We start from the raw sequence: 20,157 nt of genomic DNA on the forward strand, positions 1-20,157 counted from the left end.
ATGCCTCCATTATTTCCTTGATTATTGCCCGCCCCACCGTGAAGTTATTATTTGGGGGCCTATAAACTACGCCCACCAGTGACTTTTTCCCCTTACTATCTCTAATCTCCACCACAATGATTCAACATTTTGTTCATTAGAGCCAATATCATCTCTCATAACTGCCCTGATATCATCCTTTATTAACAGAGCTACCCCACCTCCTTTCCCTTCTTGTCTATCTTTCCGAATCGTCAGATACCCCTGTATGTTTAATTTCCAGTCTTGGCCACCCTGCAACCACGTTTCTGTAATGGCCACCAAATCATACCCATTTGTAATGATTTGTGCCGTCAACTCATTTACTTTATTTTGAATGCTGCGTGCGTTTAGGTAGAGTGTTTTAATACTAGTTTTTAATCCATGATTTTTAGTTTTGACCCCTCCTGCAGCCCCTTTACATTCAGTGGCCCTTTTTATTTTTTGCCTTGGGTTTCTCTGCCCTCCACTTTTACTCATCTCCTTTCTGTCTTTTGCTATAAATGTCATAGAAATTTATAGCACGGAAGGAGGCCATTCGGCCCATCGTGTCCATGACAGCCAACAAATCCCACTTTTCAGCTCTTGGTCCGTAACCTTGTAGGTTACGACACTTCAAGTGCATATGAAAGTACTTTTTAAATGTTATGAAGGTTTCTGCCTTTACCACTCTTTCAGGCTTTGAGTTCCAGATCCCCACCACCCTCTGGGTGAAAATAATTGCCCTCAAATCCCCTCAAAACCTCCTACCAATTACTTTAAACACATGCCCCCTGGTAATTGACCCCTCTGCTAAGGAAAATATGTCCTTCCTAACAACTCTATCCAGGCTCCTCATAATTTTACACACCTCAATAAGGTCTCCCCTCAGCCTCCGCTGTTCGAAAGAAAACAAACCTGTTATGTATGCAATAAAGGTACAAACTGAGTACTTTTTAACTGAACAAGGTACAACCTTGCCTCTGCTTTATTACGGCCCAAAGTCCCTGACTCACAAAATGGCTGGCCTTTTATACCAGAGCAGCACTATGTGCATGCTGCTCAGTGGCCTCCAACAATGACACCATCTGGTGGCTACAAACAGCATATACATACATGACAATACCCTCCTATGAGATCTTATCACATTCTTTCACAGGTTGAGATGGCCCGGTGCTTTATGCTCCTGGGTTGACCGTCTCAGTTCGATTCCGACCTTGGGTGAATGTGCAGAGTCTGTTGTGGCTGATGGCTGGATGGCTGACTTGTTGGGGGTGGCAGTGGCCATGTCAGGAATTGCAAGTCCATTTTTAGTGAACAAGTCCATGATGGAAATTCCGGGTTCACTGATGACCCTTGAGTCCACTGAAGGTTGCTGGTAGGTTGGTTGGCCATCGACAGTTTCTTTGTTCGACTGCTCTGTCTCATCTGTGTACCTCAGCTTTGTTTGATCCATGTGTTTCCTGCAAGTTTGCCCGTTCTTGAGCTTAATAACAAATACTCTGTTGCCCTCCTTGGCCATGGCCGTACCAGCGATCCATTTGGGACCCTGACCATAATTCAACACATATACAGGATCATTAACAGAAATCTCGCGTTATACAGTTGCGCGATCGTGGTACCCTTGTTGGCTCTGTCTTCTGTATTCAACATGATTACTTAAATCCGGGTGTACAAGAGATAACTTGGTCTCAAGACCTCTTTTCATTATGAGTTCAGCAGGCGTGACCCATGTGATTGTGTGGGGTCTTGTCCTGTAACTCAGCAGTATACAAGACAAGCGGGTCTGCAGTGACCCTTGGGTTACTCTCCTTATTCTACTCTTGATAATTTGTACTGCACGTTCTGCTTGCCCGTTGGATGCAGGCTTGAATGGTACTGACCTTACATGTTTTATGCCATTAAGTTTTACAAACTCCTGACTGGTGAAGCATGATCCATTGTTGCTCACCACTATGTCAGGCAGCCCATGTGTCGCGAACATGACACTGAGATTCTCTATGGATGCCATGGACGTGCTGGATGACATGATTATGCATTCTATCCACTTCGAATAAGCATCCACCACCACTAAAAACATCTTGCCCAGGAAGAGACCTGCAAAATCTACATGGATTCTGGACCAAGGTTTGGATGGCCATGACCACAGACTCAGCGGCGATTCCACTGGTGCTTTGCTGAGCTGCATGCAGGTGTTGCACTGATGCACTTCCAGCTCAGAATCAATTCCTGGTCACCATATGTTGGACCTGGCGATGGGCTTCATCATCACTTTACCAGGATGTGTGCTGTGTAACTCATGCACAAACTTCTCTCTCTCTTTCTTAGGCATTACAACTCGATTGCCCCACAATATGCAATCTGCTTGAATAGACAGTTCATCCTTGCGACGAATGTACAGTTTGGCCTCCTCTCACATTTGCTTAGATATGGCAAACCAATCCCTTTTGAGGATGCAACCCTTTACCACCGATAATATCGGGTCCTGGCTGGTCCAGGTCTTAACTTGTTGAGCCGTGACAGGGGTACCTTCACTCTCAAAAGCATCCATGATTAACATTAAATCTGCCGGTTGTGGCGTTTCCACCTCCATTGTGGGCAACGGCAACCGGCTCAAAGCATTGGTACAATTCTCTGCTAGGTCTGTGGTGAATGACATAATCATAGGCAGATAATGTCAGCGCCCAACTTTGGATGCGGGATGAAACATTGGTATTGATACCTTTGCTCTCGGAAAACAACGAAATGAGCAGCTTGTGATCGGTCTCTAATTCAAACCTCAGACCGAACAGGTATTGACGCATCTTTTTAACACCGTACACACACGCTAAAGTTTTTTTTTCTACCATACTGTAGGCTCTTTCTGCTTTCGACAAACTTTTGGATGCATACACGACAGGTTGAAGTTTCCCCGACTCATTGGCTTGTTGTAACGCAACTAATTCCATATGACGATGCGTCACAGGCCAAAATTAAACATTTACATGAGTCATAATGTACCAGCAGCTTGTTCGAGCAAAGCAGATTGGTGGCTTTCTTGAAAGCTTTGTCTTGCAATGCGTCCCACACCCAGTTGTTGCCTTTTCTCAATAGCATGTGCACTGGTTCAAGTAAGGTGCTCAATTTAGGTAGAAAGTTACCAAAGTAGTTGAGTAGACCCAGGAACGAATGCAGCTCCGTCACTTTCTGCAGCTTGGGTGCATTCTTGCTGGCTTTGGTTTTCACGTCAGTAGGTCTGATGCCACCAGCGGCGATTTTCCTCCCGACGAATTCGACCTCCAGTGCCACGAAGACGCACTTTGAGCGTTGAAGTCTGAGTCCCACTCTGTCCAAACACAGTAGAACCTCTTCCAGGTTGTTCAGATGTTCCTTGGAGTCACGACCGGTAATCAGGATATCATCTTGGAACACGACGGTTCTGGGAACACACTTCAGTATTCCTCTGGAATATTGCTGCAGCCGAGCGAATTCCAAACGGGCACCTGTGGTAAACAAACAGTCCTTTGTGCGTGTTAATGCACATAAGTCTCTTTGATGTCTCGACCAACTCCTGCGTCATATAGACTGACGTCAGGTCCAGTTTTGTGAATGACTTCCCTCCGGCTAGCGTCGCAAACAAAGTCACCAGCCTTCGGTAACAGGTACTGATCTTGTTTCAAAACCCTGTTGATCATAGCCTTGTAGTCTCCACAGATTCTGACTGTGCCATCACTTTTCAGCACAGGAACAATAGGGTTGGCCCATTTAATAAATTTGACCGATGATATGATCCCTTCATGCTGGAGTCTGTCCAGTTCAATTTCGACCTCCCTCATCATATATGGCACTGCCTGAGCTTTATGATGGACGGGTCTTGCATCAGAGTCCACATGGATCTGCACCTTGGCTCCCGTGACATTGCCGATACCCGGTTCGAACAGCGAGGGGAACTTGCTCAATACTTGGGCACATGTATCTTCCTCCGATGACAACGCCTTGATGTCGTTCCAGTCGCATCTGATTTTCTCCAACCTGCTCCTGCTGAGCAGCGTTGGGCCATTGCCTGGAACAATCCACAGTGGTAACTCGTGAGCCGCACCGTTATACGACACATTAATTTGTGCACTGCCAATCACCTTTATCAGTTCTTTGGTATACATATGCAGATTGGCATTTACAGGGCTTAGCTAGGGCCTCACAGTCTTAGTATCCCACAGCTTATTAAATGCCCTCTCGTTCATGATCGATTGACTCGCCCCTGTGTCCAGTTCCATCAATACCGGTATCACATTAATCAAAATTGGTTTACTCTTGGTTATGAAAGACTACAGTCCATACAATTCTTCTTCTGGCATCTTGGATTACATATCTGGATCCGTGCTAGTCTGGCTCTCATCCTCCACGTGGTGTGACACAGCTCGCTTGCTCATCTCCGGATGCTTGCGCTGGAGATGCCCCACTCTCAGACAACTTTTTTAACTACATTGCTTAAATCAGCAATGCTGATGCTGATGATTTCCCCCACAATGCCAACACGGAGAAGTCAGATACATTCCTACTGGCGGACTTTGGGCATCCAAAGGTTTCGCGAACGCAGCCAGATAGGCCCTGCCATGTGCCGCTCTGCCGAACATCGAATCATTTGCGAACGCAGCCGGATAGCCCCTGCCATGTGCTGCTCTGCCGAACGCCAAATCAATCGCATTTACAGTACTTGCCGAGGTTCAGTTCTTCACCGATATTTACTTTAAACTCCTGTCCATCGTCATACATGATTGAGCGATCTGAATGGCCCTTTTTAAATCCAACTCTTCCACCGCCAGAAGTTTGCTCAGGATCACCTCGTGGTTGATACTGATAATGAAGAAGTCCCGCAGCATGTCTGCCAACACCATCCCGAAATTGCACGGTCCCGCTTGATGTCTCAGGTCAGCAACATATTCCGCCGCGCTCTTGCCCTCCGATCGAACGTGTGTATAAAACCTGTATCTCGAGATGATGATGCCATCATCTGGCTTGAGGTGCTCCCGTATCAATGTACACAACTCCTCGTATATATTCTCTGTTGGATCACTAGTCATGAGTAGATTCTTTATCAGACCGTAGATCTTTGAACCGTACACAGTGAGGAACACGGCCCGGCGCCGATCTGCATCGTCGACCCCCTTCATTTTGTTGGCCATGAAGTACTGGTTCAAATGGCTCACAAAGTCTGCCCAATCTTCTCCCTCCACAAATCACTCTAAAAATCCAATCGTGTTCATTTTGCAAACAAGGTTCTTGTATTCTCGTCGCCAAATGTTATGTATGCAGTAAAGGTACAAACTGAGTACTGTTTAACTGAACAAGGTACAACCTTGGCTGCTTTATTACGGCCCAAAGTGCCTGACTCACAAAATGGCAGGCCTGTTCTACCAGAGTAGCACCATGTGCGTGCTGCTCAGTGGCCTCCAACAATGACACCATCTGGTGGCTACAAACAGCATGTGCATACTTGACAAAACCCAGCCAGTCTTTCCTCATAGCTAAAATTATCCAGTCCAGGCAACATCCTCGTACATCTCTGTACTCTCTCTAGTGCAATCACATCTTTCCTGTAATGTGGTGACCAGAACTACACGCAATACTCTAGCTGTGGCCTAACTAGTGTTTTATACCATTCAAGCAACATCTCCCCTATCTTGTATTCTATGCCTTGGCTATTAAAAGCATCTATCCCATATGCCTACCTAACCACCTTATCTACCTGTCCTGCTACCTTCAGGGATCTGTGGACATGCACTCCAAGGTCCCACTCTTCCACTACACTTCTCAGTGCCCTACCATTTAATGTGTATTCCCTTACCTCGATAGCCCTCCCCAAATGCATTACCTCACAATTCTCCAGATTGAATTCCATTTGTCACTGTCCTGCCCACCTGACCAGTTCATTGATATCTTCCTGCAGTCTATATCTTTCTTCTTCATTATCAATCATACAGTCATTTTTTTAATCATCTGTAAACTTCTTTATCATACCCCCTACATTCAAGACTAAATCATTGATATATACCACAAAAAGCAAGGGACCTAGTACTGAGCCCTGCAGAACCCCACTGTAAAGAACCTTCCAGTCACAAAAACACCCATCAACCATTACCCTTTGCTTCCTGCCTCTGAGCCAATTTTGGATCCAACTGGACACTTTGACTTGGATCCCAAAGGCTTTTACTTTCGTGACCAGTCTACCATGTGGGACCTTAACAAAAGACTTGCAAAAATTAATATAGACTACATTAAACGTGCTACCCTCGTCGACCCTCCTTGTTACCTACTCAAAAAATGCAATCAAGTGAGTCAGACATGACATTCCCTGAACAAATCCGTGCTGTCTGTCCTTGATTAATCTGTGTCTTTCTAAATGATGGTCTATCCTGTCCCTCAGAATTTTTTGCAATAATTTTGCTACCACCGAGGTTAGGCTGACTGGCCTGTAATTACTTGGTCTATTCATTTCTCCCTTTTTAAACAACGGTAATGTGAGCAGTCCTCCAGTCCTCCAGCACACATCTGTAGCCAGAAAGGATTGGGGAAAATCAGGTATGGCAATTTATTAAATGTTGCTGGATTCCGTGCTGACTAGGGGGCGAGTCCTTACCGACCCGTGGCTACATATTTGAGGCAGTCACAGCTCTTAAAGAAAGGGGCAATTTTGACCCCAAATACTGTGCAGCTATTGAGGGTAGGAGTCTGTTCCTGAGGTGCCACAGGACAAAAGGATAAGGAGAGAGTGCAATCAAGTCAGGGAGAGATCAGGACAGAGAGAGCGAGAGAATCAAAAAAGGTTAAATCTTCTAGCACCCTGGGAGCAAGATACAGTTCCTGCTCCACTTAGGTAAAGTGTGTGGGTTACTGAGTGGGAAAGTGTGGGCGAGTACAAAAGAATAGATGAGTGTGTGAGATTGCGTGTGAGTGAGTGAATATGAAAGTAATTGAGCTAAAATGAGATAGCGTGAGACTGAGTTGGGTGGATTGAGAGTGAGCGAGTTAATGAAAATTTGTGTAAAAGGAGTGAGTTACTGAGTAAAAGAGGGAGTGCGAAGCTGATTCAGTGCGTGAGTGAGATCACGAATGAGGATCGAAAGAATGAGTGAGGGAAAGTGTGATTGAGTGAGTGACTGTGTGTGAGTGAAAGATTGAGAGAATTAGTGTGAGTGAGACCGAGGGAGTAAGTGTATATGAGAGTAAGAGGGTGTGAGAGGGTGAGTTACTGAGTGAGTGAGTAAATATGAGAGTGATTGAGTGAGTGAGAGTTTGGGTGAGTGAATAAGAATGTGAGAGTGAGTGTGATCAGTGAAAGAGTGAGAGTGAGTGTCAGTGAACGTGAGAGTGTGAAATGCGTCAGTGAACAGGTGATAATAAGTCATAATCCAGGGGACGTACTACAGCCTGCAGTGAGCTCTGACCTCAACCTTCACCCTCTCAGCCACCCACTCTCCTACTCACCCAGCCAGTCATCCACCCATTCACCCACATCACTCACCCTCTCACCACCCTACTGATCCACCCCACTCACCGACCCCATTAACCCACCCATTCACCCACATCACTCATCCTCTCACCCACCGTACTCACCCACTGTACTCACCCACCCCACTCACCCACCCCACACACCCACATCACTCACCCTCTCACCCATTCACCCACCCCACTCACCCACCCATTCACCCACATCACTCACCCTCTCACTCACTCACCCACCCATTCACCCACAACACTCACCCTCTCACCCATCCTACTGACCCACCCCATTCATTCACCCCACTCACCCTCTCACTCACCCACTCATTCACCCCACTCACTTCCCTCTCACCCACCCACTCACTCACCCCACACACTCACCCTCTCACTCACCCCCTCACTCACCCCCTCATCCTCATTCCTCTCACACTCCCACTCCTCTCACCCTCTCACTCACCCCACTCACCCACCCCTCTCTCCCACCCACCTCCCCACCCACTCACCCATCCCCTACGCCACTCACCCTCTCTCCCACTCCACTCACCCTCTCACCCACCCCACTCACTCTCTCACTCACTCTCTCACCCATCCCACTCACTCTCTCACCCGCCCACTCACCCTCTCACCCATCTCACTCACCCTCTCACTCACCCACTCATCCTCTCACCCACCCACTCACCCACTCACTCACCCCACTTACACTCTCACTCACCTTCCCACCCACCCCAATCACCCTCTCACTCACCCTCTCACCCACCCCACTCACCTACTCACCCTCTCACCCACCCCACTCACCCATTCACCTTCTCACCCACCCCTCTCACCCACTGCACCTTCAGGAGGATGAGAAAACGTTGGCAAAACAAAAGATTCTGCTAAATGAACGTGAATCCATCTCAGTCTACATTTCCCTGTATGAGGAACTGACCGTAAGGCATAGCCTCTCTAAGTTTATTTTTAGGGTTTAATCTTGCTAGCTTCACTTCTGCAAGGAAAGCAGGACAGCTGGAAATCACGAGCGAGAGAGAGAGAGAAGCAATGAACATTCAACAGACATATCTCTCAACAAATGGATGCATTTTTTGATTATTAGTTGAATTATTGAACCAAAAGCTGTGAGGAAGACTGATTGTGATAACGGAAAATAGTGTTTACTGCAGCCCTATGGAGAACCTGGAATAAAAACGTGTTTAAAGCCCCTTGTGCCACTCGAAAGTGGGTGTTCGGTGGAGCAGCCTATCAAATGGTTTATGATTTATTGGTGGATACTTGTCTTCGGAGAAACTGCTTGAAACATTTTGATTGTGTTTATAAGCTGCAAAAGCAACCAGTCAATCTATTTTCCTCTTTTATGAAACTGAATGCAGTTTCCTTCCTGTCTCTGTGGTCTGTAACTTTTTCCTCTTATTTATAGATTGTTTTGTCTCCATAGTTGTGAAACCCGTTGATTGTCGACATGCCTCATGTTACCAACTATGTGCAGGGATCACCGGCCGGCAAGAGCCCACCCACAGCAGCCAGCAAAGCTAGCTTGCTTACCATCATCAATCGCAACAAAAAGCTGATCAGGGCCAAGAGTGAGGTCTTTCAGCACCTGAAGGATGACTGCCTGCAAAAAGGCATCCTGTTTGAAGATGAGGTATTCCCTGCCGACGACTCCTCCCTTTTTTACACCCAGAATCTGCCCGTCAAGCTGGAGTGGAAAAGACCCCCGGTACGTTTCTTGGATGTACTCCAATAGCACGGTCTGTGGTTAACGGTGTACCGAGCCTGCGGTAGTGTGCGGTCATGTGTGCTTTATATTGCAGCTATTATAAGATTCTCAGGGGGCTTGACAGGGTAGATGCAGCGAGGATGTTTCCCCTCGTGGGGGAATCTAGAACTAGTTTCAGAATAAGGGGCCTCCCATTTAAAACGGAAATGAGGAGGAATTTCTTCTCTCAGTGGGTCATGAATCTGTCGAATTCTCTATCCCAGAGAGCTGTGGAGGCTGGGTCATTGACTATTTCAGGTGGAGATAGACAGATTTTTGAATGATAAGGGAGTCAAGGGTTATGGGGAACGGGCAGGGAAGTGGAGTTGAGGCCAAGATCAGATCAGCCATGGGGCCAAATGTCCTACTCCTGCTCCTATTTCTTATGTTCTTATATTGGATTGCAATGTTTCTCTGGTGAAAGGTCTGTTTATCCAGATATTATTTACCCCTGTTCTGTTCTCTTCCTCTCGGTGTCTTAGCATTTACCGGGTATTTGGAGTGGGGTGGGGGGCGGTATTGGGGTCTGCAGCATGTTGGCAGTGAGGTTGGGCGCAGTTCCCCACCTGCAATCGCCCACATTATTAGTTCTGGGTCTTACCTGTGAATCTGGGGTTATTGTGGCACATGGGGCTTTACTGGGCAAGACTGCACGGTCTGGAGATGGGATTGGGGGGGGGGGGGAGGGAGGAATTACTGGGAGACAGGGACTCTTTCCACCTGACAGGAATGCGCAGAGTGTCTAGGACTGGGGATAGGGAAGTGCTGCTGCGCGAGCGAGATTGGGCTATGTGGAACATTGGAACAGAAGGCCATTCAGCCCCTCGAGCCTGCTTAGCCAGTGGCTCAGTGAGTAGCACTCTTGCCTCTGAGTCAGAAGGTTGTGGGTTCAAGTCCCGTACCAGGGACTTGAGCACAAAAATCTAGGCTGACACTCCAATGCAGTGCTGAGGGAGTGCTGCACTGTTGGAGGTGCCGTCTTTCGGATGAGACGTTAAACCAAGGACCCGTCAGCTTTCTCAGGTGGATGTAAAAGATCCCATAGCACTATTTCGAAGAAGATCAGGGGAGTTATCCCTGGTGTCCTGGCCAATATTTATTGCTCAATCAACATAACAAAAACAGATTATCTGGTCATTATCACATTGCTGTTTGTGGGAGCTTGCTGTGCCCAAATTAACTGCCACCTTTCTGACATTAAAACAGTGACTACACTCTAAAAGTACTTCGTTGGCTGTAAAGCGCTTTGAGACATCTGGTGGTCATGAAAGGCGCTATATAAATGCAAGTCTTTCTGTCTTTCCCTGTCAGACTGTTTGGCTCTGATATTTACGGGGAGGATGCGCGGGATGTGGAGGCCATGCCGATCCGAAGGCTAGGGCCTCATTAGCATATTGTAAGGCCGCCTCCCTGCTGGCAAAGTGACAGCCTGGCCGGCGGGTGGGAGAAATCTCTGGGGGCGGAAGGCCGCAGCCGGGGACCGTCCCCAAGGGGAAGGGAGCATCAGCTTCAGGCAGTGAGCAGGAGGTCTGGTGGGAGGCTGTCGATTGGCATGGGGGGTGGAGGAGGCTGGAGATCAGGGCTAGGGGAGGTCAATGGATTCCTTGAAGGGCCTGTGGGGAGCCCTCCTGCTCCCCCTAGCTCACAAGGAATGCTGAAAGAGTCACTTACCTTGGGACACCAGCAGCTCCCGCCTTGGCCCAGCTGCTGGATCCCACATTTAGGGCCTCCCCCTCACTTTCTGTGAAATTTAAATATGTTAATTTGGTCCCCGCCTTCCTTTTACAGGAGCAGCGTCCGTAGTCTGATTTTTGCCCTTTAATATTGAAAGGGGCGGGGAATGGGCTTGGGTTGGGGATGTATTGCCTGATCATGATATTTTAATCGCTCCCTTCCACCTTAACCCGCCTGTCGGGAGATAGAGGTTAAAATTAAGGCCTTTGGGTTTTTTAATAAGCTGTAGACCAGACATCAAAAATCGATCTACTGTCTCCTGATGGATTCCTGTCCAACAGGGAATAAACTCTCCACAATTCTTTATTGCCATTCCATCCGCCAAAAAATGTTTCCCTATTAAATGAAGGAGTTGAAATAAGTATCTGATAGCAGGCAGATTCTGTTATTTTTAGGAGATGGTGCATAGAGCATGTACATTTTGGATCTTTCTTGCTGAGAAAGTGCTGCAATTGAAATCTTCACTGGTTTGGTGTTTTTTATCCTTAACTATAATAATATGTTAATTGCTGCAGTACAATGGAGCCCTGGGTATTAAACGTACAGGGCTGGATTTTAGGCTTTTCTGCTTTCGGGCAATAATGGTGGCAGGGCAGGAAAGTTACATGCATTTTAGTATGTAAGTTTGTGCATCTGGGCCCTGCGTCAGGGGGTGCAGCGCTAAGGGAGGCGTTGTACACCTCTCGTGGCGCAGGGATGGGAAACTCCCGAGCTAAAGAGACGGGCCGTGTGCACTCCGAGGGAGGTCTGGGGGGGGGGGGGGAGCGGGGGGCGAGGGGGGTGTAAACCTAAAGGAAACCCACAAAAACATTCCCGAAACATTGCCCAAGCCACCGCAACACAACTCACGTAAAAAATTAAAACAAAATACACTCGCACTTACTGTTGCAGTACATTACCTTGCACTTCGCCGCCTGGAACGCTCTGATTTCCTGGGCTGTCATTGCGGGCACACTTCCGGGCAGACGGGTCGGGCAGGGGCTCAAACTCGCGCCGGTGTCGCAACCAGGGGCGTTGCTCCCCCGGCGCAGCTCTTCCCAGCGCCGTCACAAAACCCGACCAGAGGATGGTGGCGGGGCGCGGGAGACCTCCCCACCTTTCACACCGCTCCAGGGCGAAACCCGGAGCGCAAAGGATCGGGAAATCCAACCCACAGAATTTTGAGTCAGTTATTTTTTGTGTACGTGACAAAATGAAGCAGTATCATTTGAATATAATATATTGTAATATGCTTTGCTTTACTATGAATTCAGTGTGTAAGCATTCTACAGGTCTATTTCTTCATACATGCATCTATCCCTATAACCACCAATCCCAACCAAATATTAAATCCCTCTCCTTGTTTTGAATAGTTTCAGCCTCAATCCACACATTCAGCACTCGCTACTTTGAGTTTATTCCTTTTAACCCTTGGCTTTCCAGTCCTGTACTGAGAATATGAAACTGTTAACTCTGGGTTTAGGAATCACAGATGGCAAAAGCACCTCTCATCATGGAAATGTTTAAATGGAGGATGGTAAAAATTGAACGACACATAAAATCACCAGAAATAATGAATAAGCACAACGTCCATTGTGCCTTTGACACACGGGGCCTTAGGGAATGTAAGGGCCACAGAAGATTAAAAGCTCTCATTGTTTTTCACTGAGGGCGAGAGTCTGACCTCTGACCAGTGACATGTAATGGAACGTGGAATTTGTTTGTGGTCAAACAATCGAGTCAGCCTCTTATCTTTCGTTATCCCAACAGTGTGCCTACAGTGTTTGAAAGGCTTCCATGGGCCAGCTTGAATTCTAGACCTGATTACTTGGCAACATTTACAGCAATGAGTTGCTGATCGCCCCAAAAAATAACAAAGAGATCTCTCCCTTCCAGAGCAGGAGCACTCTGTGCAGAAAAGGTGCACAAACTGGAGAGAGAATAAGACATATTTCATAGTTTATTAAATTCCTTCGCCTGCCATTTTAAAGAAGGCTTTCACCTATTTATTTCAGCCCTCAAGAGGCATTTGTAGAATTGCCCTCTTGTTCCAAAGATGCTGACTCTTCCTGGTGTACAGATCCACAGACTCTGGCAGTCTGCACCCACGGGCCACTCTTCACGGCTCAGTTCAGGGAGCAGATGCCAGCAGACGACTTAAATATAGAGGCCATTGCAGCAGAGTCTAATTCTGTCCGATGTCTACACATGTACACAAGGGGCGAGAAATTTGGTTGTGTATCGCCTGCCATTAGTGCCCCGCAAGGATATTTAAAGGGATGAGCAACCGGGTTAATCAGACTGCCAGAGTCTGTGGATCTGTACACCAGGAAGAGTCAGCATCTTTGGAACAAGAGGGCAATTCTACAAATGCCTCTTGAGGGCTGAAATAAATAGGTGAAAGCCTTCTTTAAAATGGCAGGCGAAGGAATTTCCCGTGGCTTAATGCCCAGCGCGCAGATTTTAGCATTGTCAGGGAAATTTGGTTGAGCTTTGACGGCATCGCTGAATGATATCGCCTCCCCGTCTAACTTCAGCCAGATCATGACGTCAGTATGCGTGCAACGACCCGCTAGTGCCCCGGATGCGAAATTAGGTTTGTGTGCCTCAATTCGCGCCCACCGCTGAAGAGCATGCATGAGAAAGCAGGCGGTGTCAGCTTCTTTGGCCGATATTGCAAGGATATTTAAAGGGATGAGCAACCGGGTTATTCAGAGGTCAGAGTGAGTGTTATGTTTCCACATAGCACGATGTGTGAATCTCTTGGATTGCTGCGGCAGATTGAGTTCAAACTTACAGATAAGCAGCAAGTTGAGGTCTGCATTTACATGGGTGCATTACTAGCACGCCACCGTCGCCTTCTCCAAGCTATTGGTAGGCAGCATCTACAGAGAAGGGATCTTGCGAATGTCAGTCCACGAATGAGGAGACCACGTAGATGTCGGACCAGGAGGCCTTACCCCACACAAATTTATCGGGAGAACCTCGCATACCTGGACATGTCTGAGGAGCAGTGTGTAAGAAGGCTGAGGTTCTGAAAAGAGGTTGTGACAGGGCTATGCCATCTCCTGCAACCAGACCTACAGGCTGATATCAGGACCAGGACTTCGCTGCTCGTCGCTGACGGTCAAAGTGGCACTCACCTTCTATGGCTCCGGCTCCTTCCAGGCTGCAGCAGGGGACTTCTGCAGCATGTCACAATTTGCTGCTCATTGCTGCTTCCACAAGGTCACAGATGCTCTCTACCACAGGAGAATGGACTACATAATGTTCCCCATGATGAGTGAGAAACAGGAGGAATGGTCATGTGGGTTTGCCAGAATAGCGGGCTTTCCGATGGTTCAGGGCGCCATTGATTGCACCCACGTGGCATTGCGTGCACCACACCAGAATGCGGAGGTGTTTCGCAATCGCAAGGACTACCGCTCTCTAAATGTTCAGCTGCTTTGTAACCGCACGCAGCGCAACCTCGTTGTGAATGCCCGCTCTCCTGGCAGCACAACCTCGCTGTGAATGCCCGCTATCCTGGCAGCACAACCTCGCTGTAAATGCCCGCTATCCTGGCAGTACATCCTTGTTGTGAATGCCCGCTATCCTGGCAGCGCACACGATGCTTTCATCTTGCGGGAGAGCACTGTACCATGACTCTTTGAGCCACCACATGAAGGGCACAGCTGGCTGCTCAGAGACAAAGGCTAGGGTCTAGCCTCCTGGCTGATGACACCACTCCGCAAACCCACCACCCGTGCTGAGCATGGTTATAACGAGAGCCATGCAGCCACAGGCAACATCATAGAGCAGACTATCGGAGTGCCAAAGCAGCAGTTTCCGATGACTGGACTGCTCTAGAGGCAGTCTTCAATACTCCCCTGATCAAGTCTCGCTGTTCATTGTGGTCTGCTGCATGCTGTACAACCTGGCCATAATGAGGGCCCAGGCATTGCCACTGAGGATTGCAGCGCCACCTCAGGAAGAGGAGAAAGAGGAAGACAAGCGTGCCGATGCACCGCATGGCCAGCCAGACAAGGAGGAGGATCAGCAGCCACAGAGGAGGCATGTGGCAATGTCACCCCACATCCTGCATTGATTCAGATGAATCAAACAAGATGACGACTTCAGCTGATAGTCACTTTGCTATGTGCTCGGCTCATGGCACAGCTCAGTGAAATTCTCCATTCATATACATGACGGCAAAGCAAGCGGTCAAATGAACATTTTATTATGTTGAACAAAAGTGTGGCCTCAAGCAGTACACCAATAAACCCTCATCAGCAACTAATAAAGAATGTAACAAATGCTCCTTGAAACAGCATAACACATAATCAACTTCAGCAATATATATACAAAAGCCCCACCCCTCTGAAATGCAACACTAGCTTCCAGGGACCATATTATGCCAAGACTCTTCCACAAATTACAGGCATGAAACAACAGCAACAAAATATGTACAATTATATTTACACGATGCGGACATCTGTCTGTGGTGGGCAAAGTCCTTATTGCGACATGCTTTCAGATTTCCCACCCCTTCCCTTAACCGCGCCCCCCCCACCAACCCCCGCACCTACTGCTCCTCCTTATTGTGGCCGCAGTGCCTGCAGAAAGGCTGCTTGAAGGCTGCTGTGTGTGTGAGGTAGAGACTGCAGACGGCGTAGCAGGATGACCTGGAGCAGCTCTGGGCCTGGAAGGCCGGGCTGCGGACTGTATCACCTCAGCATGGGCAGCAGCAGTCTTGAATAGCTGGGGTGTAGACCACGGCAGGTGCAAAGGCGGACTGGCAGTGCTGGGAGCCAGATTGCTGTCACCAGGCTAACATCCCCAGTATTGAAGCACTGACCACACTCAGCTTCGCTGAGCAGGCCACATAGTACGCATGCCAGATACGAGATCCGAAGCAAATGCTTTATGCGGAGCTCCTTCATGGTAAATGAGCCAAAGGAGGACAGTGGAAACGTTATAGGGACACCCTCAAAGCCTTGCTGGTAAAGTGCGACATCATCACTGACACCTGGGAGACCCTGGCCGCAGACCGCCCAAGGTGGAGAAAGTCCATCTCGGAGGGCGTTGAGCTCTTCGAGTATCAAAGCAAAGAGCATGAAGAGGCCAAGCGCAGGCAGCGGAAGGAATACGTGGCAAACCAGTCCCACTGTCCCCTTCCCTTGACGAATGTCTGTCCCACCTGTAACAGGTCTGTGGCTCTCGTATTGGACTGTTCAGCCATCAAATAACTCACTTTGGGAGTGGAAGCAAGTCCTCCTCGATTCTGAGGGACTGCCTATGATGATGGTGATCCTGAGAGAGGACAGCACCTTCCATTTCCATCAACACACTACCACTCCCCCGGGGGCAGAGCCTTAGCATCCAGAGCAATCTGCTGGAACATAGATTGTTGGCCTGCTTCGGCACCATCCATTCCCCGTTGGACTGTGGGGAGCACAGAGTGGATGGCAGCAGTCAATGTTTGCATGGCATCAATCTGAGCCTGCGTCAGAGCAGACTGAATCTGCAACGCAGCAGACTGGGAGTTGATGCCAGCAACCAGCGACTGCATCACGTCATGAAGGCCTTGCGTGGCTTTGGCCTGTGCTGTGATAGCAGCTGCCACGTCAGACATGGGTCTCCGCTCGTTAAGCCCATCTCCCTTTGGAACCGCTCAAGGATGGGTTCGATTGGCTACTGAGAGGCATGAGAAATGCTCGAGGTGGCCTCCCCCAACCTCACAGCAAGTACATCCATGCTCTGCAGGACCTTTTCCAATGCACCCATAAGCTCGCGATCCATTCCCAGCGACTGTGTCGCCATGCCTGCTGAACTGAGGTGGAACTTTGCAGCTTTCTTCAGCAACGAAGAGCCTGGGCTGGTGCACATAGTGAAGGAGCAGGTACTGCATATACTCTACATTGTGTGAGACAGTGAGGTTCACATCATGGCATTGTAAGGTTAATAGAAAGGGTACTCACCCTGACGACCCTATTGAGGTCTTTGAACCTCTTATGACATTATGTCGCAGTTCTGGCCACCGTGTTCCTGGCTGACACATGCAGTGCCACCTCCCTCCATAACCGTTGAAAAACTCTAGGACCTCAACCCAGAGAGGTGGCCCAGGAAGGACCTGCCGTAAGGAGGAAGGTCGGGTATGCTGACTGCCCGCACCAGATAGTGGGCGAGATCGAGAGAAGGCAGGATGCAGGAGGCTGATGCTTACCAGCAGCTGTCTGCAGAGGGTGAGGAGTAGCAAGAACATGAGAGAGAAGGCAATGAGGCAGCTGCCATCGGAATACGCGAGCATAGACTTGGGGGTCGTAGGGGTGGTGAGGTTGGGGGGGGTGGAACAAGGCCCTATCGTGCAAGGGTCTACAGGCAGCAGTTCTCATACATGGACCTGACGGATGACCAATGTCTCCGGAGACTTTGATTCCGGAAGGTCAGCGTGAGGGAGCTGTGCAACTTCCTGCGGCTAGACCTCCAGCCTCAAACAAGGTTGAGGACAGCTCTGACCGTCACAATCAATTTCTATGCGACTGGAACTTTCCAAGCTGCTACAGCAGACATCTCGAACATTTCGCAGTTCGCCGCGCATAGCTCCATCTGTCAAGTGACAGATTCTCTCTATATGAGAAGGAGGGACTAAATATCCTTTCCGATGAGCAGGGCAAAGCAGTTGGAGTGGCAGACCGGATTCGTGCGGATTGAGGGCTTCCCCAGGGTTCGGGGGCGATTGTCTGCACCCATGTCGCACTGAGGGCACCACAGAACACTCCCGAGATGTTCTGAAACCGCAAGGGATACCACTCCCTCAATGGCCAGCTGGTGTGCGACCAAAACCGCAAAATCTTGGCAGTTGATGTCCGATATCCTGACAGCAGCCACGATGCTTTCATACTGTGCCAGGCTGGTATGCTCGCCATGTTTGCAGGGCCAAACGAAGATTGCAGCTGGCTTCTTGGAGACAAGGGCTACCCACTCTGCACTTGGCTACTGACTCCCTTTCGCAACCCCAGGACTGCTGCGCAGCACCTGTACAATGACTCTCATTCAGCCGCCAAGTGCATCATTGAGCAGAGCACCAGAATCCTTAAACAGAGATTCCATTGCCTGGATCGCTCAGGAGGTGTGCTGCAGTAGTCGCCTGAGCGGGTCTCCATATTCATGATCATGTGCTGCATGCTGCACAAACTGGCAATCATGAAGACACAACCTTTGGAGGACGAGGCAGCAGTACCACCTGAGGAGGAGGACCAGGAGGAGCCTCACAGGAGCACGACGCGCAGGAGGAGGAGGAGGAGGAGGGCCAGGAGGAGGAGGACGAGCATGATGCAAAGAAGGAGGAGGAGGAGCAGGATGCGGGTCACCGGCCACGCAGGAGGCGGTGTCGCCATCCAAACCCTGCAAGGGAAATGCAGACCCGTCTCATTGCTGCTCGTTTCCAATGAGTTCATGCCTACTTCACCCTTCATCTGTCCATCTCATGGCCAACTCAATGAGCCCTTTCACACATCATTGGCTACAGTGAAATGAGAGACCTGCACAGATATTGAAACACAAAATAAAGATTTATTACACAAAAAAGAAAGGTGCAAAAAAACATACACAAAATAATTTATCACGGTTGTGCATCTCCTTATAACCCCTCTTACGCAAACCTATTCTGGAACTACGCCGTGTGACTGCATCATGGCTCTGGGAAGGCTGCTATGTTTCAGGTGTAGAAGCTACAGATGTCCTTCTAGGGCGCCTTCGAACAGCTCTGTCCCTGGAAGGGCCGGCTGCAGACTGAGCAGCACCCTGCTTGGTGTGTTCAGTCGGGATTGGCTGGGACGATTCCATGCTTAGAGCCAATGGCGGAGTGACAGGTCTGGACTCAAGACTGCTGTGATCCTGAGAGAGCACATCAGGATCCTGATCCGAGGAGCCTGTGCCACTCCCCAGGGGCAGCACCTCACCATCGCCACCAATCTAAGGGAGCACAGGTTGGTGGTACGACACCGGAAGATCCCCCGTGGACTATGGTGGACCCAGCCACGATGGCAACAGTCAGCTCTCGTGTGGCATCCAGCTGAGACTGCATGAGAGCAGACACAGTCTCAACACCACCAGAGAGGACAGCACTAAGACGCTACGTGGTCTGTTGCCCAGAGCGCATAAGGAGGTGAGCGGGGAGTTCGTACAGCGTCGTCGGAGGCAGCGTGGGGAGGCCTATAAAAGGCCTAGCAGGAGTTTGTGGTCGAGGAGGTGAGCTGGTGCAGCTGCAGCAGCGGCAGAAGGCAAAAAACAAATAGAAAGAAATTGAAAGGTGACGTAACAACCAAGGGGGTAAGTGATTGGCTGGTGATTGGTAAGTCGTTTTTCTTTTTCTTTCCTTTATCAGTAAGTAACTTTTAGCATTGTTGTTGCCAACTAAGTTAATCCAGGGGTTAAGTCATGGCAGGAGAGCTCGGATGCGTGTTATGCTCCTCCTGTACTATGTGGGAAGTCAATGATGCTTCCAGTGTCCCTGACGACTACATATGCGGAAAGTGCATTCGCCTGCAGCACCTGACAGACTGCATTGCGGCACTGGAGCTGCGGGTGGATTCACTCTGGAGCATGCACGATGCTGAGAATGACGTGAGTAGCACGTTTAGCGATTTGGTCTTGCCGCAGGTAAAGGGTACACAGCCAGATAGGGAATGGAAGACCAACAGGAAGAGCAGTGCAAGGAAGATAGTGCAGGGGTCCCCTGCGGTCATCCCCCTGCAAAACAGATACACCGCTTTGGGTACTGTTGAGGGAGATAACTCAGCAGGGGAGAGCAGCAGCAGCCAAGTTCATGGCACCGTGGGTAGCTCTGCTGCACAGGAGGGCAGGAAAAAGAGTGGGAGAGCTATAGTGATAGGGAATTCGATTGTAAGTGGAATAGATAGGCGTATCTGCGGCCGCAACCGAGACTCCAGGATGGTATGTTGCCTCCCTCGTGCAAGGGTCAAGGATGTCTCGGAGCGGGTGCAGGACATTCTGAAAAGGGAGGGTGAACAGCCAGTTGTCGTGGTACATATAGGTACCAACGATATAGGTAAAAAATGGGATGAGGTCCTGCTAGACAAATTTAGAGAGCTAGGAGCTAAATTAAAAAGTAGGACCTCAAAAGTAGTAATCTCAGGATTGTTATCAGTGCCATGTGCTAGTCAGAGTAGGAATCGCAGGATAGCTCAGATGAATACGTGGCTTGAGGAGTG

At 49.1% G+C, this 20,157-nt stretch overlaps 1 protein-coding gene across 1 annotated transcript in view; it reads left to right on the forward strand.

The window, feature by feature from the left end:
- The first annotated feature begins 8,441 nt into the window (after window positions 1–8,441).
- Window positions 8,442–20,157, forward strand: part of LOC139263144 (calpain-3-like) — a 224,083-nt gene continuing 212,367 nt past the window's right edge. The window contains 1 exon segment of the mRNA XM_070878759.1: window positions 8,442–9,190. Within this exon segment, the coding sequence (XP_070734860.1) occupies window positions 8,933–9,190 (258 nt within the window). The 5' untranslated portion in view covers window positions 8,442–8,932.

The sequence above is a fragment of the Pristiophorus japonicus genome, chromosome 4, assembly GCF_044704955.1.
Source record: "Pristiophorus japonicus isolate sPriJap1 chromosome 4, sPriJap1.hap1, whole genome shotgun sequence".
NCBI classification, from domain to species: domain Eukaryota; kingdom Metazoa; phylum Chordata; class Chondrichthyes; family Pristiophoridae; genus Pristiophorus; species Pristiophorus japonicus.